The 22123-nt window shown below is 36.5% G+C and overlaps 2 protein-coding genes, 2 long non-coding RNA genes and 1 other non-coding gene across 16 annotated transcripts; 4 read left to right on the forward strand and 1 right to left on the reverse strand.

Annotated features, from left to right (window-relative positions):
• Positions 1-5278: 5278 nt before the first annotated feature.
• On the forward strand, positions 5279-9872 carry LOC18604021 (uncharacterized). The gene is made up of 2 exons (XM_018117700.2): positions 5279-8537; positions 9181-9872. Exons 1-2 carry the CDS (start codon positions 5690-5692, stop codon positions 9678-9680), a joined length of 3348 nt encoding a protein of 1115 aa, XP_017973189.2. The 5' UTR covers positions 5279-5689; the 3' UTR covers positions 9681-9872.
• Positions 9873-10286: 414 nt separating this feature from the next.
• Positions 10287-14014, reverse strand: LOC18604022 (uncharacterized). 9 transcript variants are annotated; one of them, XR_016025266.1, is made up of 8 exons: positions 13868-14014; positions 13146-13310; positions 12831-13058; positions 12404-12695; positions 11865-12195; positions 11308-11395; positions 10730-10849; positions 10287-10637 (listed from the first exon to the last, which is right to left on the reverse strand). It is a non-coding gene; the product is annotated as an uncharacterized LOC18604022 (long non-coding RNA). The 9 variants fall into 9 exon arrangements; XR_016025264.1 differs by having other exon boundaries at positions 10730-11203; XR_016025270.1 differs by having other exon boundaries at positions 10287-10600; positions 10730-10820; positions 10918-11395.
• Positions 14015-14175: 161 nt separating this feature from the next.
• On the forward strand, positions 14176-18675 carry LOC18604023 (arginine-specific demethylase JMJ20-like). Of its 4 annotated transcripts, XM_007036314.3 has the most exons (9): positions 14176-14454; positions 14607-14765; positions 15586-15748; positions 15899-16016; positions 16819-16888; positions 16981-17061; positions 17444-17500; positions 17602-17713; positions 18112-18675. In XM_007036314.3, the coding sequence occupies exons 1-9, from the start codon at positions 14245-14247 to the stop codon at positions 18597-18599; spliced, it is 1458 nt and encodes a 485-aa protein (XP_007036376.3). In that variant the 5' UTR covers positions 14176-14244; the 3' UTR covers positions 18600-18675. The 4 variants fall into 4 exon arrangements, with proteins under 4 accessions (XP_007036376.3, XP_017973190.2, XP_017973191.2 ...); XM_018117701.2 differs by lacking the exon at positions 15586-15748 and having other exon boundaries at positions 15899-16053; XM_018117702.2 differs by lacking the exon at positions 15586-15748 and having other exon boundaries at positions 14607-14718.
• A 1779-nt stretch (positions 18676-20454) lies between these two features.
• On the forward strand, positions 20455-21223 carry LOC148763442 (uncharacterized). Its single transcript, XR_016025455.1, has 2 exons — positions 20455-20820; positions 20905-21223. It is a non-coding gene; the product is annotated as an uncharacterized LOC148763442 (long non-coding RNA).
• A 556-nt stretch (positions 21224-21779) lies between these two features.
• TRNAA-UGC (transfer RNA alanine (anticodon UGC)) lies at positions 21780-21852 on the forward strand. Its single transcript has one exon. It is a non-coding gene; the product is annotated as a tRNA-Ala (tRNA).
• Positions 21853-22123: the final 271 nt, after the last annotated feature.

A 22123-nucleotide genomic window follows, 5' to 3' on the forward strand; every position in this document is an offset into this window, starting at 1 on the left:
CGAAGGGATTCTGCCTATGAGGCCCTAACTGGCTTGGAACGGAGGTGCAATTGTCAAGAAGAGAGAAAAAGCAATTAAACAAGTGTTTGGAGCCGAAAGAAGAAAAGTAAATGAGACCATTAACCTTGAAAGAAGGGAAGGAAGAACATTCCAAGAAACAAAGAGAAAGCTAGTGGGAATGTGTGTATAATATATATATATATACAGTTTGATCACCATTGAAAGGGGAAAAGAACAAGAAGCCACCAGGTCAAAAAGCAAGTAAGAAAACACCAAAAAGAATTAAGGGCCGGCAATTGGCAATTGGCAAGTCATTAAGGAAAGAATTACTTTCATAAAGTACATGAAAATATATTGGATTCATGTATTGGTATAAGGATTAATATATGGAGTACCTTCCTTTTCATTTTATTATCTCTTGAATTGTATTTTATGCTTTCATGGTGGAAAAAGAGAATGATCCAATGGTTTGACTAACCCTTTGATTGGAAACCCTTTTTTCATTGGGATTGTCTCTCTAATTGTTACTCAATTATTGTTAAACAAAAAAAAAAGCAATCAATCAAAGTAACCCTTTTAGCTTTGTCCATATTTTAAAAATGTTAATGGAAGTGTGTTTTATGTTCACCGAATAAAGATAACGAAAGATATACATTTATGAAGTAAAACTCTACAATTAAGTAATCGTGTATAAATTTTATAAATCGACAATACATCAAATAAAAACCCGATAATGAACTATTTTGGAGTTTGATCCTCTAGCTTCCTACTTCTTTTCTCTTAACAAAGTTGCAAGGATTGCAAAGAGCACTGCATCTATTTATAAATATTATCCCCAGAAGTTCTTTACTTTCTTTTTGAAGAAGGAACATTCCAAGGGATACGACAGTGCCAGCTTTGAAAAGGAAAATCAAACTTACATGCATTATAGATTATAGATTATATAAAAGTCAAAAAGCAAAGACGGAGGTGCCAGTTTTATGTGAATTAGTATTGTAAATGTGCTTTATTTCTTATAAAAATTCCAACAGTCATATAAAATAAAAGTACTGGTAAAATAATTATAACAATTATAGACTAAACAGTAGACTAAATTAGTGAGATTAGATTACGATATTGTTAGTTTGATACATCATTCTTTTTGTACAAATTTATAATTTGAAATATAAAACTTTTCTTCTCGTAACAAGTAAAAAGAAAAAAAAAAACACATACGAATTAATATACAACTCAAATCTCCGTAAAAAAATTTTGATAGCATGGAATCGAGATTAGTTTTGAGATTAGAATAAAGTGAAGTTGAGATCATACTTGCATGTCTAAGTAAGTTTAATGATATGATAAAAATTATCTTCATTTCCATACAATAAACATTTTGCCCAGAAAGTTGCCTGTTTTCAAATCTAATTATAGATTTTACATGATATCTTTCAATAAACTTAGAGCATGGTTATATATATGAAATTTATGAGTAATATTCAAATACTTGATCAATGAAAAAATGGATAATAATATTACATATGACTATTTTCACTTATTAATTAGTCTCACTCGTCTCATTATAATTGTTAATTAGTCACTGGTAATTTATTGGTTTCATGATAAATTGTAGTATAAATTGTAGTAATAACATTTTTCTCTCAAAATATCAGGATCCTATCCTAACTACATCTTTGAAAATTCGATAGATACGTTCTTTTTATATATAAGAGGGAACATTACGATTCTAATTTAATATATTTACTCAAATCTCATCACACTTATCACTTGAGTTAAGTTTAAAATAACTCAATTATTCATTTTTTACGTCTATTATTATGCAATATCTTCACCTTCTTGTTCAGCCGAGATCCCGGCACATCGGATGATTTTTTTTTTTTTTTTACCATGGTGTAAACCTCACCATCGTTGTACATGGAAAAAAACAGTACCATCTTTACAGAGCCAAGCAGTAGAGAGTGAAAAAGGGCTTGTTGTTGTAGCCATTGAAGACTGCATAATGGCTTGTCCATGTGACTTGGTTTAGCAGTATTTGGATGGGTTAATTGGGGGGAAAAAGTGGAAAGCTAAACAAGATTTCCTTTTCCTTTTCAAGGCCTTTTTTCTCTTGTTCCTTCCATGTGCTTTCTGGGTATAAAGTACCATTGTAAGCACAGAAGGCATCCATCCAAGAAAATCCAATATTTATGTATATTTATATTATGTTTGGTAAGAAGGAAAGAAAAGGGAAAGAAGAGAAAAATGTATTGAAAGATCAAAAAAAAAAAAAGAGGAAGAAAATAAATAAGGGTATTCTTTATTTATTTTTATCAAATAAAAGAAAGAATGAGAAGGAGATTATTTTCTTTTCACTATTTTCGTTTTTAATTTTTTTTATAATACTTGAAAAAATTTAAATAAATTCTTATTTTATTATTATATTTAATTAAATTCTTATATTTTTATTTTAAAACAAATAAATTATTATGATTAATAGTGAATTAATTATCATTAATAAAAATATTATTTATCATTTTATATTTACGTAATGTTAATATGAAGATGAAAAATATCATATTATTACGTTATCATATCACATAAACGTCACGTGATAAAAAATGATAAATAATATTTTAATTAAAAATTAATTAATTATTAATTATAAAAATTTATTAATTTATTTAAATTTTTACAAATAATATTATATTTTAATTTTTTTATATCAAACATTATATTAATTTTTGAATATAGATATAAATGACGTGACGGTGATGTGACAAAACAACAACCTAAACCGAAAAGTGAATTCGAGGCTAAAAGTAAGAACCAAGCACTTGTGATCACAATATGGCAGGCACAATTGAAATTTTATTGATTGATCTATGCAACTAATGTGCTATTGATTATGGGATTCGTTCAAATATGATGATGATTTGATTCTTTTAGACCATTTTAAAATGGATAAAAGGCTAATAAATTTTATAAAATTTGTAATTAAAAATAATTAAATAGATATTGAAATTTGAAAATCGAACTGATATTTTAATAATTAAATTTTATTAAATGAATGATGCAAATAAAATAGATTTAAAAATCAATTATTTTACTGTTCTCAACAAATATATCACCGTTTTACTAATTCTTAATAGTCTATTATTAGCCGATTCCATGAAATTTACCAATATATTTTTATATTTTTACTTTGAATTTTATTTAATTAACTTTAATAAAAATTTAATTCACTTCTTAGTTACTATAGAATCATTATAAAATTTAATAAATATTTGATTACTATATTAATCATTGATCTAAATGCTTGAGTATAATTTAAAATTATTAAAAAAAATTAAAAATTCAAGTAAAAATCTTATTTAAAAAAGGTTTGCCATGCTCTATATTGTTGTGTGAGACAAGTTGTAATAAATTACTACTAGTAGAGGTAATGATAGAGGATATGAACATAGAAAAGCAGTAGCTCCACTTTTTGAGTGGGGTTGCCTTGTCACTTCCTCTTTGTTATCTATGACTCTATATATAAAGAGAAACTTCAATAGGATTTTTAGATGGTGCAACATGGACGGACGTTTTAGTAAAGAACTGTTGTAGGTTAAAAGAAGTGGTCAGTTTTTTCACGTAAATTTTTTAGAGGAAAGCTGTTATATAATTTAACTTTGAGTGGACTGCATTATTAGTGGCTTGTATCGATGATGGGTTGTAATTGATAACATTTGTTAAGTTAAATTCTAGAATATAGTAAAATTATATTTGTTTTTTATTTAAATAGAACATATTCTAAAATTATTATAAATATAATAACGATCTTTTCATTTATTAATTTAACATGCTGTCAAAACAAGCGTTACTCTTTTCGTTATAGACTTATTTATCTTTATATGTGAAAAAAATTCTCATTAATTGATCTATTATCAATTGATTTTAAATCCAGTATCGTATTAAAAATTCAACATTAAATCTTTTCTCATAAAAGCTGTCCCACTCCATGGCTTCTTTAAACTACTAAAACCAAGAAACCATCCCCTCTCTCTCTCTCTCTCTCTCTCTCTCATGTGCCATCCCCTCGCCCCCTCACGTGCCTAGATTCCTAATTAGACACACTTGCAAGGTTTATTTGGGTCAAATAATGGCAAAAGCCACAGGCAAAGTCACAAGGCAGGCAATATGTTTTTTTATTTTGTGTGGAATACCCCATCTTCATATCATCATTTTGAGTTGTTTTAAAAAAAAAACACTCTTTAACCCCAAAATCATATTATTATTCTCACTAACTCAACATCACGTGATGCCTCTCAATTTTTTTTTTCATTTATTTAAACTTTTCATATTGAAAAGAAAATCTTAATCTGAAAGAAAAAGGGTATCTGATTTTGTGGGTTGTTGCAGGTTCTGCTTCTGCCCCAAATTTCTGGTCTTGGGTTAGATCTTGAATTTGGACTGGATATAATTAATGGTTACAATATTTGATTTGGTGGGTTATAATTAAATTTATCATAATTTGATTAAATTAAAATATTTATGAGTAATATTATAAGGTTTTATAGTACAAAGGGACCATGTCATAGATCTCATCATGAAACAAGTAGAATTTTTTGGAGTGGGTTTACATTGCATTTGAAAAAGAAAAGAAAACCCAATTTTTTTTTGTATTTATTTGGATTTGGATCCATCCCAATGAACCAAAAACCTTTAATTTAGGTTTAGATCTTAGGGAATTAAAGTCATTTTTACAACTCAAAGAACACATAATGCAGCTTTATTCTTTTTACACAAATTTTTGCAGCTTTGGAAAACCCTATAAAGTGTGATTTTGGACAGTGATTAAGTAAAACCTTTTAGTTTCTTTAGCAGATGACACTGGCATTCTGCCAAAAAACCAGAAATTAGCTTTTACCCCTTTGGAATCCAAAGTTCAAGTATGAACTTCCTCAGTCTGGTTTCTGCAATTTTGTATCAATAAAATAGGAACAACTGCAAATGCTTCAGGTAAAGAAAAAGTAGATTTCACCATACCCGGTTCATCTCTTCCATCTATGGACTATGGCTGTGATTTTCAGCGTTTTAACCAAGGGGATGGTTATCATTTTTAACCAATCATCCTGGGACAGAAGAGAATTTACCACCTGTAAAACAGGGGTTTCCATCTGCTACTCCTAGTTGGCTGATTCAAGACTCTCAGGACAAAGCTGAGTCAGAATCCTCAAATGGTAATTGGATAAATATGGGGGCAATTAGCAGTATCTGTCTATCGATTTGGCCCAGAAATATTTATACCAAGTACCTCGTTTGTTATGAAAGATCCAAGAGAAAATATCAGGGAATTGCATAAGGGCATGTAAAGACATGAAAAAGTAGGCAGTTCCCACACTAGAAAAATGCAGACAAAGTCACTTACTCAACCACTTTTCTTCCCTTTGATTCAAATTAAAAAACAGTTATCCCGTTCTTCCCCCACCTCTCCTCCACCATAAACAAATGTTAAAAACACCCATCTAAAATTCCATTTCTCTCTGCACAGAACATCATGGCCTAGCTGTTTCTTGGATCCGGAGATTCTGGGACTTGCAAATTAGTTTATACAATGCGTTTCAAAAACACATAGCCCACAAGACATGATTTGGTTTCTCCCATTGTCCCTCCCTAGGCTCAAACCCTCCTTTCTGCTCCTCTCATTGGAGTTTGTAGCATAGCTGTAATGCCTGTAAATCCATGGACCCTCTTCCCCTCCCTATTCCTCTCTTTTTCATTTCTAATTCCCTTCCTTTGCACAGCTTTCGCGGTTAACCAACAAGGTGAAGCTCTTCTTTCTTGGAAGAGAAGCTTCAATGGATCCCCGGAGGCCTTGAGCAATTGGGATGCCAAGGATGAAACTCCATGCAAGTGGTTTGGTATCGTCTGCAACTTTAACAATGTAGTTGTGGAACTGGAATTGAGATATGTTGATTTAATTGGAGAAGTCCCTTCTAATTTCACCTCTTTGTCAACTTTGAACAAGCTGGTCCTGTCTGGAACAAACCTCACTGGTTCAATCCCAAAAGAGATAAGCACTCTCACCCAATTGAGCCACTTAGATATGAGTGAAAATGTCTTGACCGGTGAAATCCCAAGTGAGCTCTGCAGCTTGCTTACGCTTGAACAACTCTATCTCAACTCAAACCAGCTCAAGGGCTCGATACCAATCCAAATTGGGAACCTCACAAGTTTGAAATGGCTAATTCTATACGACAATCAACTCAGCGGTGAAATTCCCAGCACCATAGGCAACTTGAAGAATCTTGAAGTGATTCGAGCTGGTGGCAACAAGAACCTTGAAGGCCCTCTCCCGCAAGCAATAGGCAACTGCACCAGTTTGGTCATGTTAGGCCTAGCTGAAACAAGCATCTCGGGTTTTCTCCCTCCAACTCTAGGCCTGCTGAAGAAGCTTCAAACCATCGCAATCTACACAGCTTATCTCTCCGGCCAAATCCCCCCCGAACTCGGGGACTGCACCGAGCTACAAAACATCTACTTATACGAAAACTCCCTGGCTGGATCAATACCAAGAAGCCTTGGCAATTTGAGAAATCTTCAGAGCTTGCTGCTTTGGCAAAACAACTTGGTAGGAATCATTCCTCCGGAGCTTGGAAACTGCAACAAACTGTTAGTCATTGATGCTTCGATGAACTCATTAACCGGAAGCATTCCTCAATCCTTCGGAAACCTGAAATCGCTCCAGGAACTTCAGCTGAGCGTCAACCAAATCTCGGGCGAAATCCCTTCCACCCTCGGGAACTGTCGCCAGATGACTCACATCGAACTCGACAACAATCAGATCACTGGAACAATACCTTCGGAATTGGGGAACTTGACGAACTTAACGCTCCTGTTTCTCTGGCAGAATAAGCTGGAAGGCAACATCCCGGTCTCCATTTCCAACTGCCAGAACCTGGAAGCCGTTGATTTATCTCAAAACAGCCTGACGGGTCCCATCCCCAATGAAATCTTCCAGCTCAAGAAACTCAACAAACTGTTGCTTCTCTCCAACAACCTGTCGGGAGATATCCCGCCGGAGATCGGCAACTGCTCCTCTTTGATTCGGTTTCGAGCCAGCGATAACAAAATCACCGGATCAATTCCTATCCAGATTGGGAACTTACAGAACTTGAATTTCTTGGATCTCGGGTCGAATCGATTGACCGGGTTTATACCGGAAGAAATATCCGGTTGTCAGAATTTGACTTTTCTTGATCTGCATTCCAATTCTGTTGGCGGAAACATGCCGGTTAGCTTGAGCAAGCTTGTTTCACTTCAGTTCGTTGATTTCTCTGATAACTTAATCGAAGGGACGCTGAGTCCGAGTCTCGGTTCATTGAGTTCGCTCACAAAACTAGTTCTTGGAAATAACCGATTCTCTGGTTCGATCCCAAGTCAACTGGGGTCCTGTTCGAAGCTACAGTTACTGGACTTGAGTTCAAATCAGTTCATGGGGAACATTCCGGCAAGTTTGGGGAAGATTCCTGCGCTTGAAATCGCTCTCAATCTGAGCTGGAACCAGCTAACCGGCAAGATTCCGGAGGAGTTCACGGCATTGGACAAGCTCGGGATTCTGGATATATCTCACAATCAACTTGTCGGAGATCTTCAAAATCTCGCCGGGTTGCAAAATCTAGTGGTTCTTAACGTGTCGCATAATAACTTCACAGGGCGAGTGCCGGACACTCCCTTCTTCTCGAAGCTACCACTCAGCGTCCTTTCGGGGAATCCTTCGCTCTGCGTCTCCGGAAATCAGTGTTCCGCCGCCGAATACGGAGGCTCCTCCTCTAAGCGCACGGCGGCACGCGTGGCGATGGTGGTGTTGCTCTGCACCGCTTGCGGTCTCCTCCTGGCGGCGCTCTACATCATCATCAGCTCCAAAAAGCGAAGCAGCGGTCCTCATCATGATTGCGACATTGACGGAGACGCTGACCTGGAAATGGGCCCACCATGGGAGCTGACTTTGTACCAGAAACTCGACTTGTCAATCGCTGACGTGGCAAGGTCCCTGATGGCTGGCAACATCATCGGCCGGGGTCGAACCGGCGTCGTTTACAAAGTCACCATCCCGTCCGGATTAACCATCGCCGTCAAAAGATTCCGTTCATCCGACAAAGCATCAGCCGGCTCATTTTCATCCGAAATTGCCACGTTGGCAAGAATCCGACACCGCAACATCGTACGATTACTGGGTTGGGGAGCCAACAGAAAAACAAAACTGTTATTTTACGATTACATGGCAAATGGTACTCTGGGTGCGTTATTACACGAAGGTTGCGGAAGGGAACTGTTAGATTGGGACATCAGATTCAAGATTGCGTTAGGCTTGGCAGAAGGGTTAGCTTATTTGCACCACGACTGCGTGCCGGCAATCTTACACCGTGACGTGAAGGCTCATAATATCCTGTTGGGGGACCGGTACGAGCCCTGCTTGGCGGATTTCGGGCTTGCCAGATTGGTGGAGGATGAAAATGGTGGCTCGTTTTCGGCCAACCCAGAGTTTGCGGGGTCCTATGGTTACATGGCACCAGGTAAGCATGATGGGTCCTAATTCTTCTTCTTCTACGTTTTTTTTTTTTTAGAAAATTGATCATGTTTCTGTTTCAATGAGATCAATTTTGGCTTTATGTCAGAATCATGATTAAGATGCTAATTGGGGAATAATATCTTTTATGATTATTGATTATGGTTGTGGGGGATGAGACAAATATGGGATTATGTCTTGATTCAAAGGGTTGATTGAGACTTAAAGCAAAGATTTCACTTAATTTTTGCGTTATTAGGAGTTCAACTACTGTCCAAGCTCTTGGAATTTAGGTGATGATGAGGTGTTTAATTAAATACGTAGTGGAGATAAATCAGTGGGTTTCAAAAGCTTCCTTGTTGCTCTTTTTTTTTTGTTTTGGTTTTGAGTTATGACAATTTTGCAACTGTTACAGCCACACGCTCCTTTGATTGGAAGTTCATTGTACAGTTTTAGCTTTCAACTCACAACTTTCATGGCTTCTGTTTGAAAAAGATAAAAAAGTGACCAGCCAACTAACAATTTCACTGTTCTGTCTCTGCTGTCCTGTTTTGCAATGATGCATTGCATGCCCTTTTTCCTGTATCATTTGGCGTATTATTCCCTTGTCTATCTGATCTAATAACTTGTTTATTAAATGGTTTCTGCAGAATATGCTTGCATGTTAAAGATCACAGAAAAGAGCGATGTTTATAGCTATGGAGTAGTCTTGCTGGAGATCATAACGGGAAAAAAACCCGTAGACCCATCATTCCCTGACGGCCAACATGTAATCCAATGGGTCCGAGATCACCTGAAGAACAAGAAGGACCCAGTAGAAATCCTTGACCCTAAACTCCAAGGTCATCCAGACACTCAGATACAGGAAATGCTCCAAGCGCTAGGAATATCATTGCTTTGCACAAGCAATCGCGCAGAAGACCGGCCGATAATGAAAGATGTCGCGGCATTATTGAAAGAAATTCGACAGGAACCCATGGTAGGCACCGAGGCCCACAAGCCGACGAGCAACTCCTCAAAGAAGATAGAAACGACTCCTTCGTACTCGTCATCATCAGTGACCCCAGCTCAATTGCTGCTCCAGGGGTCCTCTCAAAGCTCTCTGGCTTATTCTTCTTCCTCAGCAAATTACATCCCAAGAAGCCAATAACAAAAGCCTGTCTTCTTCCATCAAAATTATTCATTGTATAAAGGTAGCAAGTAGCGGTTAAATGGTGTTTTTCCGGATTAGATTTTGATAAGATCAAGATGGAACCTGATCATGAGTGTATAGCTAGCAACTTGATGACTTAATTTCCTTAGAGCAATGAAAGCATTTCCCGCATTTGGGTTTCTCCTTTTACACCTAATTACATGGCATTTTCATCAAAATGCAAGAAACAGATGCAAAACAAGAAAAGGCAGATAATGACGTAGGGGAACATGGAAATGCTGCTTGGACGTGAAGTCATTTTCTATAATTTTCTGTGGAAACCATTGATCTTAAAGGATGTGTGCTGTGTGGCGTCTGCAAGGTTTATAAAAGGCGTTTTCGAGAATGATTTTTCACTCCCTTGGGAATGAGGAAAGGAGGGAGAGGAGGAGGATGTGTGGCTGTGAGGAAATGTCGGCAATGATTAGCCTTCCCAATCTCTCTCTCTCCTTTTCTCTCTTTCTCTTTCCATGTGTAATTGTTTTTAAGGATAAGGAGAGGACGCCTTGGAAACCCATCAAGGTCCCCACCATGTGAGATGGATGCAACCTGCTAGTACAAGAATTATCAACATTTTGATAATGGAATATTGGGGATGTGATCATGTGAAAAAACAAAGCTTCTAGCTACAACTACAAGCAAAACGAGACATCCCTTCAAATGTTAAATCAATCTACAAATTTGCATGCACTTTCGATCAGTACGTTTGGTTGGCTGGCTGGCTGTCTGTCTTTCTCAAATAACTTACTCATCAGCTTCGGAGACTGGTTATGCATCCAAATTCCAAGCAACCTTTTGATCATGTCAGTCTTGGTTAAGTTTAATTAGCAGCAGTTGGCAAATTCACACCCATGCATCAGCTTTCGTCTCTTCCTTTTCTAATCAGATGCAAATGAAAAACTTCCAGGAAGTTTTCTGACAGTAAAATCAACATTACTACTACTATTTCCTAATGCAGCAAGAGAAATCAAGTTAAATAACTACTTCAGCACCTGATTTGCATTTACCTGCCGCATGTGGTAAAGCTGACAAAAAAATCCAGAGACTTTTACAACCTAATGGAGCCCTCATGGGAGATTATCATCTGGTGCGATGGGCCTGATTCGCGAAACAAAGAACAAGACCTCCTGGAAATAAACCATGTATTCTGATTTGTACCAATAAAGAATTAAGAGAAGGAAAATAAACCATTTACCATATATTTTGGGAAACTGGGAAGAAGAAAAGGCACATCAAAGATTTCCAACATATCCCGCAAGGACATGATGAATGCTGTATTTTGTTAGTGAGGAAATCTAAAGGAAAAAAGGTCCACCACATGCAGCAGGGGAGGCGATCCCACATCACCCCATAGGTCATCAAGTCGAAAGATAGGGGCAAAGGACGGACTAATGATGGATCACTTTCAGCACAGCTTTGTCATTATGACCATTGGTTCAGCAATTTATAGAATCAGAAGGTGAATCCTCAGGTTTTCTGCTCTGTAATTTTTTTCACCATGAAAACAATAATAACCCTTTTCTGCTTACCAGGATATGTTTGGTCCTAAAAAAACACACAACTTTCTAATCTCCTGATTCCTTACCTTTTGATGTTAACATCACATTTTCCAGGGCAAGGTTTAATGGCCAACAACTCCGTTCTTTAGAACCCCATCCCATGTGTAACAAGCACTGCAAAAAGGTAGAAAATTTACTACGTACAGATTGATTGCTGTCAAGAATGTTTGTCGACAGAGTCGTGTCAATTTCAATTGCTCTAAGTAGCCTCTAACCATTCTTAAACGATGGTACAAAATCTTGCCAATTAGATGCCATTCAGAGATGCTTTATTTGACTGATTCAACCCAATGTCAAGGCTATGGGCTCAAACGGTTAAGCACAGCCAATATCCAAAGGCACCATAGCGGGCCTTAACCAATTCAAAGAAACCAAACCAGAATACCAGTGTACAATCGACAAGATAGATCAAGCCTTGCTCAATATGATAACGCACTTCTAATCAGAGACCATAAAATTCTTAAATGACAATAAACATGGAAATAATTAGAAACTAAAATAGAATGCCAAACACTAGTTCTTTCATAATGAACATATCACATGGACTATATTGTTGTGCAACTGCATGTTACAGACTGCATACCTTCAAAATGAAATGGTTTCAATTCAGCTGTACAGATCATCATCATCACCAGCAGCTGCGGCAGAAGAAAATGGGTCTGATGCTCCTCTGGTGGCATTTTCTCTTCTTTCTGGAAAACGAAATCCAGAACCAAATACATGGGATTGCTGCTATATCTGAGGAAAGAGCTGGTACTTCCTGATATCTCATTGCTAACACTTCAGCGAGCATGTTTTATTGATTCCTCAAAGTGCTGCCTTTTATATCAGCAACATCATCAATTTCATCTTCTTCAATTTTTTCAGGGTTTTCTCTCTTCTTTTTCTCCCTCCCAGGATCCTGACATCCCCAGCTAGTAGCATGAAAACAAAACACACACATAAAACTCACATAGCAGAAAAGAAGAGAACGAAAATATAAACAAAAGATTAATAATTGTATCCAACTTGTGTGGTACCAACAAATATCTTTAACCTATGTATTTGAACAACTTGAGATTTCGTGATTAGGCATACTTATGCAAATATGTTAGGCATTTCATGCTGAAGGATATATCTTACCTTCTCAATACTTCCTCTAATAGCGTATTTGCGGTCACACTGACATATTCACCAGGTTACAACAGTATCTGGTGCAACAACATGATATTCACCAGGCTACAATACTTTCTCTGTAGCATATTTGTAACGGCTGTAATAGGCTCTCCTTCCCGGTTTACAATTGTATCTGATACAACAACACAATATTCACCAGGGTCTGTGTCGATTACTTTAAATTCAGCAGTTCTCATTGCACCTTTAGCTATGAAAATGTCACCTTTTCTTACAGGTGGGTAATCTTCCAGAAAGTATGCTATTGAACCAGGAAGCAACAGTTACATAATGTCAGAATAATCTAATAATTAAGAGAAACAAAAGGTAAACAAAAAAAAAAAAAGAATGAAATAGATTTCTCCTTAAAGGAGGAAAAGTATAAAATAAAACTTACACCGCAGAAATACACCTAGGTCAATAGTTAAACCATCACTTGTATCATCAATTGGAAGGATATGAACTGGGTTCCCATGCTTCACATAAGGACAGTGATGAAGAACAGACACAACATCCCAAGGTGTACTCTTAGATTGGATCTTACAACCTTGATCATTCTAAATTTTTGTCCTTCACATTGTTCATCGGCAAGAACAATGCAAACTGTGTCCCTTCTCTTCTTACCCTGAACCACAAAAAAGAAGATTAGTAAATTCTCCAGTTAACAGAAGTATATCTAACACCAAGCAGGGTAATAAGAGATAACACTCACCTCTATTAAACCGTATCTCCTCAGAAAAGCTGAAGCTTGTCCATTGCATTAGGGTGCATGGCAACCAAGGAATTATCATCATCGATAACTTCATCAACAATAAGATGGTTGGGAGACTTCTTGCAGTCGAAAATTGTGGTGGAGGAATCCTTTTTACTTAATTTCCTGATTCATGATATCACAGAAATTATGCCACTGAAAAGGGTTGAACCAAATAACATTTACCAGGACAACCTCAAAGTAAGTTTTGCAAACAAGCAAACAACTGATTCCCACTAGAATATGTAGTAAGAAGGGATCACTCCATATCCTTCCAAAACAAACATTATTACACACCAAACTGCTGCCAAAACAGAGTATTATATCCTCAAACAGACAAGGATGATCACGTTCAGGAGAAATCATCAATTCATGATCATCCAAATACATACTAACATAATTGTTCATCATATGTAAAATATAAATGATCATAATTTAATTTATTTCCCTTAACTACGTCTGTTTGGAACCAGAAAGCAACCAAATTTCATTAGAAATCGATCACCAAACTAAAGAAAAGCCAAATTCAAACGAATATAAGCACATTTATCATAACTTCGACTACAAAGTTTCATCAAAGCTCAAAAAGGAATAAACTTTTATTCTTTTTCACTCCAGAAGTGTAAAAAAAAGAAAAGACAGATATGAAAACCAAATGAAAAGAACAAGTAAATAACACTTACTGTTCAGCAGAAGAAGGTGGTTTGGCACCCTTCCGAGGCTGAATAGCATGAATCCGCCGTGTCTTCTAAAATTAACCCAGCACTTCAGTTTAGAGCACGAGCAGGAGTGTAGGAGCTGCGGCGGGTGGGATATTTTGTTTGCCACCTTCATTTCTGTGGCTAGCGTCCGTACACGACGACTTTTCCGAATTATCATTTCCTAACCTACCCTGAGAAGCCACGTGGCTTTTTCTACGTTTAAACTGAAAATGACATTTCGGGTTTAACGCACGTGTCCAACTCAACTCAAAAACCACTCCGAACTAGTCCTGAGTGATTCCCTTTGTCTGAAGATCATAATTAACTGAGCCGTCAAGGAAAACAGAGGCAAAGGGAAAATGGGTATAAAGATTGGGGGGCAGATTGAGAAGGTAAATGGAAGAGAACTTTCCTACAGTGAGTTTGCTGAAAGATACTTAGCCAAAAACCAGCCTGTGGTTTTAACTGGTTTGATGGATGATTGGGGAGCTTGCAAAGACTGGGTTTCCTCCAATGGACAACCTAACCTCCATTTCTTCTCTACCCATTTTGGTAAATCCAAAGTTCAGGTATTTATTCTTTCTAAATTTTGCATCTTTTTTGTTTTTCAAATTGTTTTTAGGACAGATTGGTTTCAGTTTCACTCGTTTTGGATTCTTTGTAGATTTGGGGTATTGGCTGTTTGATTTAAATCCCTTGAATTTATGTATTGTGTTCATAGGTCGCAGATTGTGGTGCAAGGGAATTCACTGATCAGAAAAGGGTAGAGATGTCTGTTTTGGAGTTTGTTAATCACTGGCTTCAGGGTTCTGTAGAGGACCTTGATGGTAATGGTAATGGCAAGTCGGTGCTTTATTTGAAGGACTGGCATTTTGTGAAGGTGCCTTATATGCTTTTGATAATTACTATTAACTTGATGATTGTTTCATGGTGGTTCCACTCTTTGTTCACCTCTAATCTTCCTGATTGTCGATTCTCAAGCAATATTGTTTTGAGAACTCATATATCATTGCAGTTTGTTAAAACGCTAAGCTTTTTGGGGTGTACGTTCACCCTCTTTATTAGAAATTGTTAGTGGCAATGAAAGTTTTCTAGGTATGTGGTAGAGTTTCCTAGAGTTTCATTCTAATTGCACATTGCAATATGTCAGATTGTTAGAAATCAGTGCACTTGGATATATTTATGTCAACCATCAAAATGTACTATTAACTCTAAAGATGCAGTAGCATATGATGTAAGTCTTGGAATCTCTTGGTGAACAGAATCATAGACATCTAGGTTTTTTGCCCTAATTATATGTGAAACAAAGGAGAAATATATGTCAACTTACAAAACTGTTTAGGTAAGATTTGAAGAGACTAGATTTCTCAAACTATGAAATACGTTAATGTGCCGTTGTGGTCATTGTTGTTCTGGCATCATGTCAAATTATCTGCCCTCCCTTTTTTTTTTTTTTTCTCTTTGTTGTTGTTCATGATGATTATAATATTGCTGTTGTTTTTGTTGGTCATTTTGTGTTTGCTCCAACTTTACATATTTTATTTTGCAAAATCTTGTTCTTAACAAAACTAATAGTTATTACCCAAAACATGCCAATTTTGTGGATGCGATTAAGATTTTCTGTTACGCTGTATGTACATATGTTACTACAGCAGCTTAGTTGTCTTAGTCATTCATATCCTTTTCAATCTCTTTGTCAGGAGTATCCAGAATATCTAGCGTACAAAACTCCGGTGTTTTTTACTGATGATTGGCTCAATTTTTATCTTGACAATTATCGTATGCATGACGATCCAGACACTAACCAAGAGAATAATGATATATGTTGCTCTGATTATCGTTTTGTGTATATGGGAGCAAAAGGTCTGAGTATAGACGCAGCAATCTCTTTATCTCTGTGATTGGATATACTATAGATATATACCTCGTCAATAAAGATGCTTAGTTATTATTCTGTATTCATGAATATTTAGCCTAAAGGCAACTATCTAACTATTTAAATCTCTTGTGCAGGATCCTGGACACCTCTTCATGCTGATGTTTTCAGATCATATAGTTGGTCAGCCAACGTGTGTGGCAAGAAGAAGTGGCTTTTTCTGCCTCCTCTGCAATGCCATCTTCTGTTTGACAGGCATGCACAACTTCTTGCGCTATGTATTATTAGACAGGTGTATCTTTTGACATTTAACTTTTGTAGGTTTCTTAGACTTAGGGAAGGGACTTACTAAAAAACTGAAAGGGTATTTGACTACTAATTAGAACTATAACAACTGTTTCTTTGGCATTTATTGTTATCGTCGCTGGAACCCAAGAGAAGGGCAAGATGCAGTGGAGAAACCTGAAAAAAAGAAAAAAGAAAAAGCAAGAGGAGGCCTAGGAGGTGCTGGAGTTTGTCCTGCTTTGACACTTCAAAGGTGTGAAGGTGCTATAGAGGCAGAATAAAAGTAAAGAGTGTTTGAGAGATCCCTTACCTTGGTGGGATGTGCTCTTTTAAATAAGAACCTCAATGTCCTAAGAATTAGGGGTGATGCATGTGTGCTACCTGTCTCCTACGCACGGTGGGCCATAAATTAGCCTAGTATGCTGCCCGAACTTGTGACTAGGTACGTCTTGCCTTATATGGACCAGGTGGTTATGCAGCTCTCCTCTAGTGATTTTGGCCTAGGGTTCAGGTTTGTGGTCTTGATCCATATGCATTGTCACCTAATGGCAAAAACTATTGGAATGAGGCAAGAGAAAGATGAAAGTCATCAAGATAAAAATTTACCTGAATTGTTTTGTGGAGTTGTGATCACAAATGCCAATGATATTGTCTGTATTCTCACTTTCTATTATAGCCAATTGGAGCTGATTGCTGTTACAAGAAAGCACCTTCCACTTGTCGCATGTCTTTAGGTTCATTGTTTCTTAACTGCCATTGTATTTTACTTCAGGAACATGAAAAGCTCTGTCTATAATATCTTTGATGACATTAGTGAAACTAAATTCTCTGGTTTTAAGAAGGTAACCCATCATTCTAGAGCTTCAAATTGTAATTGTAATTTCTCTCTGCTGAACACCTTAGTCATATGTTCTTATGTTCATATTATGTGTAGGCAATCTGGATGGAATGCATACAGGAACAGAATGAAATTATCTTTGTGCCTAGTGGATGGTACCATCAAGTCCATAATCTGGTAACTAATTCCTTTTCTTTTTTGTGTTCTCTCCAAATATTGTCAATACTTTGGAGGCATGCAATTTAAAAATGTAACCAGTCAGGAGAATAGACTATAGAGTATGATAAATGAAAGGGAGAGAGGAAGGAAAGGACATTGGCTGATCAATTCTTTTAGGGTGGTTCTAACATAAAAAGAGGGGTAAAAGGCAGTTTTGCAGTCTATTAAATCATAGGTTCCAAAGCTCCTGCATCGCTGTAGTTTGCCTAAAACTCTAGTCCTAATTCAAGCCATAGAGATGCCATTATTTCCTAAATGATTTCTTTATAGATAGCCTTATTGCCTGTGCTGAATGGTAGATCTCCTTAAACATGTTCTCATAACATAATTTTTTTTTCAGGAGGACACAATATCAATAAACCACAACTGGTTCAATGCCTACAATCTCTCTTGGGTGGTAGGTGCAGTTACTACTGACTGGTATTTCACAAACATAAGATAAACCCAGTTCTTCTATGGAATATAAAATATGTCTTATGAAGTTATTTATTCTTTCAGTGGGATCTGCTATTAAGAGACTACAAGGAGGCCAAGGAGTACATAGAGGATATCAAAGACATCTGTGACAATTTTGAAGGTCTCTGTCAACGTAATCTTGCAGCAAACACAGGTATATCATTAATCTTGATAGGGATGCTAATTTACCACATGTTCAATGGCAGATTTTTCTTGGACCAAACTGTGTTTTCCTTTTTCCTTCTAGGTGGTTTTCATGGCTGAATCCTAACTTTAGTGGAATGTCTTATTGATTAGATACAAAAAGAATAACTACATCATCTAGTGCCATGTTATTTACTGATTTTCTGAAAAATTCTTATAGTTGGTACCACTAAAGAATTTCAAAGTCCTTGTGTATATTTTTGTGGATAACATGATTTGAGTTTGTTCTGCAACTTACCATGATAATTGATATGCCAAAATTGCAATTCTCTTTTTTTTTTTTTTGAAAATTATAAATTGCAATTCTCTTTATAATATTTTATTTACAAGTTGGTCCTCTTTCTACAGGCATGAATTTTAATGACTTCTTCATCTTCATATCACGCTTTTCATTAGCCAATGTGGTGGAACTGTATTATATACATAATGAATCAAAGTCCAAAAGTTCAAACAGGCATTGGTCTGATATGGTGCAGCATTTTGCTCAAAACCTTGCATCTATGCGGAAAATAGCATTGAAGATGAAATCTGAAGGTGGTGTGCAAGGAAATCTTGGCATCCTGGATTTGAGAGAATCTCTAAGTGATCCTAAGTTTCTTAAACTATGCAGTGGTTTGGGCAGAATATATGCAGTGATCCATGAACAAGAGAATTGGAGCTGTACTATGAGGAAAGTTTTGATGGCTGAATTTGAGAATTATGGATCTCGAGTTTGTAGTCCTGAAGATCTTGTTAAATTTATAGACTATGCCGTTTCAAAACTTAGTGGCAATGGCACTGAACAGAACACTTTGCTGTCTGTGTTATATGGTGCCCAGCCACGTCAGCAAAATTAGCACATTTTTTCCCCTCTATGTTGCAGTGGCTGTAAATGGCCTGTTCTCTAAGTTACATAGAGATGCATTTCTGTTATTGTGTGCTCTTCTCAGTAATCATGTATGTGCTTAATTCACATGTGAAGCTGAGAATCTAATGACTTAAGCATAACCAAAGTCAAATAGCATGTAGCAAACGATGGTTTTGGATCAAACAGCCTGGATACAGGGAAACTAGAGTTGCTTGAAAAATGCATTCTCTTCCTCTGTTACAAATCAAATGCCAGACCAGAAATTCTCTTTTCTGTGCTCGAGCCTGGCACTTCATGTCATCATTGCTTTGCAATTTGTGAGCAGATTCAAAATGACCCTTGATTTGATTAGACAAAACTGTTTCTCATTAGATTGTGAAAACAGTGCAAAAGTGTAGACATGTAGCCTCCTTTTTGTTTTCTTTGTAGTCAACTATACATGTTTTGGCTTTTGTTTTTGATAATGACTATCATGTTCTTGAGTTCTTGTCTAATGCTCTCCTTGTAAGCCTGCACTAAGGATTAGTAATGCTAATTAGTTACTAGAATTATGCTTGAATAAAGGGTACACTTTGATTGGAAAGCTTGAACCACAAATGTTAAGCTAGAAAGCTGTTGAAGATTATGAGAAGATTGAGGAAGCAAAAGGAAATAAATGGTTCACAAATTTCCAAATGAGAATAATTATTTGGGGATGCCACCGCACAAGCAATCTAAATGGCTAACACTGTAGCCCTCATCCTGTTGTCCCAAAATGTTACCTGGAGAGATTTTATTTGGTTAGATAGAATTAGATACACCATAACATCAATATTTGTTTATAACAACTAGTTTTTGCTGCATGTGTGTTGCATGTGGATGATTTGATGATATATGTATATAACTGCAATGTTATCTGATATCTGTTCAAAGAGACACTAAACTATTTCCCAGACAGGTGTGGTCTAGGAAGAAGGATACTCATCAATGGAATAGCATTTTAAACCATATATAGGCATTAGAATCAAAGGAGTTTGATTATCATCTCTGTCATGATACCATGGTATGTCAGTGTTATTTCACAATTTTATACTGACATGCATATCCTAATGCAGTCCTACCTCAGATGGAGATCGTCTCTCCTAGAACTTAACTATTAAAAAAACAAACACTGGTTTCTTAACCAACAACTGATATCTCACTCTCTGGAATTATTTCCCTTGTAACTAAGAATATTAAACCATATTTGAGGCTGCTTTTCCTTTGTTTGCCTTCCTTCTAGCTGAAAATGCTTGCTCTATATCATTTGCAGGACCAGGATAAATGGCAAGTGCATTCGAAAGAAAAAGGGGATGGGGAATTCATGGCAAGTGCATTCAAAATAAGTTAAGTTTGTCCTTTTTCCAGGACTAGGATGCAGCCTGTCCTTGATATTTCACTTATTTTTGGGACATCGAAACCTGATATAGTTACTGTTATTCAGAGTTCAGTAGTTTGTGTTTTGAAGGTTTTCCAATTCTGCACCATATTGGAAGGCCAAACTCACAAGATAAGCTAGGTCTAGACTTCATCTAATCACCTGGTATTGGTGATTTCGTTTTCTAGAAGAGCAATCAGACCTTCATTTTCTTTGCTAGATTTGATTTATCCATCTTGCAGTGCACAAACACAATTATAATTGGAATAAATCTCATCGAGTCATGTAGAGAAAACTCCAGCTGCCACTTTTTATGGATTCAATTCCAAGTTACCCCACATGGCTTATCCATTTAATCCATCATTTGCTTTGTGGAGGAAACTGGTTAGGATATGATTAAGGGTGATGCTAAAAGAGAAAAACAAAGTTAATCCTAAAGCCATATGAACAGATCCTTTTTCATTTTTTTGGATAAAAGCATATTGACAGATCTATTAAGCATCTGATCATTATGATTCAATATAATGAAAAAAAGGGTTCACAAAACACAGAAACTGAAACCATTCCTCCAAAAACAAGGCACCAAAAGAAAAGAGCCCCTCTTGGATTGCTGATATACTCATCATATCCTCGTTCATCACATCTCTAGCATGCACCACCTTGGTAGCAATTAATCTGAGATGGAGAAAGCTGAAGAAAGAAATACCACTTATCTGCCTAAAGGCAGAAAAAGTAAAGGAACTTAGTTCAATTGAAAGTAAAGGTGCGGTTGAGGATCATGAAGTCCATTTTGGAGGAAGGTCTAATTTTGAAGGTATTGTCATATCTGCCCTTCACTCTGACATACTTTTGTAACTTTTTGCCAGCAATTGTTCTAACACATTTGGATTCTCATCAGATGTATTCTCCAAGTTCCTAAATGAAACTGATGGTTCTAACATTGGAGTCTTGGTGTGCGGACCAGAATCACTGAAAAGGGCAGTTGCATCATTGTGCCAGCAGAAGTCCCAATGGTTTAACATAAGAGACCAGAAAAAGAAACCATACTTGAGTTTCCATGCCCTCAACTTTACACTCTAGTTACACCATTAATACAGTCATCGAGCAACAAAAAAGTCCTACTTTTATTGCACACTTCACCCATCTATCTGAATCAGTTGCAGCCCTTGAAAATAAAAGAAAATAAAAGGGGATGTAAAAATGAAGTTGATATGTTGCAGAGATGTGCCCTTTTTTCTTTATGGTTCTTTTGCACTTAGCAAGTGACAAGAAGGGTAGTCTATTTAGGTAGAAACCATGACAAATTTCCAATACAGGTTGCTTTCATTTTTCCATGTTTTAGGCAACACTTTATCAAGTCATGCTTACATCTATATGCAGACAACACTGACTCTATCCAGCAAGTGGCAACCATTGGCCAAATTGGCAATTAATACCCAGACCACGTATGATCTGGTTAGATGACTTGATTATGTTATTTAATTATTTAATCGCATCAACCATTACATGATCACATTAACAAATCATATCATATAATTTTGTTAAAAATTAATGAATCATATCATGTGATTACTTATAATTAATATAATATTTATCAAAATTTATTGATTATTATAAATATGATTTTAAATTTTATTTTTTTAATAAGTTAATTTTAATTAATAATTTAAGTAAAATTAGTGAATTTTCAATTCGAGTATTTAAATTTGAATGAAGGCAAATTGTTTTTGTAATCAGCAATCAGGAAAAAAGATGTTTCGCCTCACATCAAGTGGGGATGTAGCTCAAATGGTAGAGCGCTCGCTTTGCATGCGAGAGGCACGGGGTTCGATCCCCCGCATCTCCATATATTTGTCTTTTCCTGCAAAACCAATGAAATTGGGCTGATGCTTAACCATTAATGAAACTATAGGAATCAAAGACCCAACCCTGCAAACAAGGTCGAGATGGCCTTTAAATAGTGGGCCTATAGCCCAAGCCTTATACCTTTGTTGGACCCCATCCATCCAATAAATAGCCCATATTGCTCAAAACGATTTTACTTCAGGGTCCATTAAGAAAAAACACACAATGAAACTACACAACCTGATGAAAAATTTTGTGCAACCAAGTGCGCA

This window comes from Theobroma cacao, chromosome 3 (assembly GCF_053813885.1).
Source record: "Theobroma cacao isolate CCN51 chromosome 3, ASM5381388v1, whole genome shotgun sequence".
NCBI lineage: Eukaryota > Viridiplantae > Streptophyta > Magnoliopsida > Malvales > Malvaceae > Theobroma > Theobroma cacao.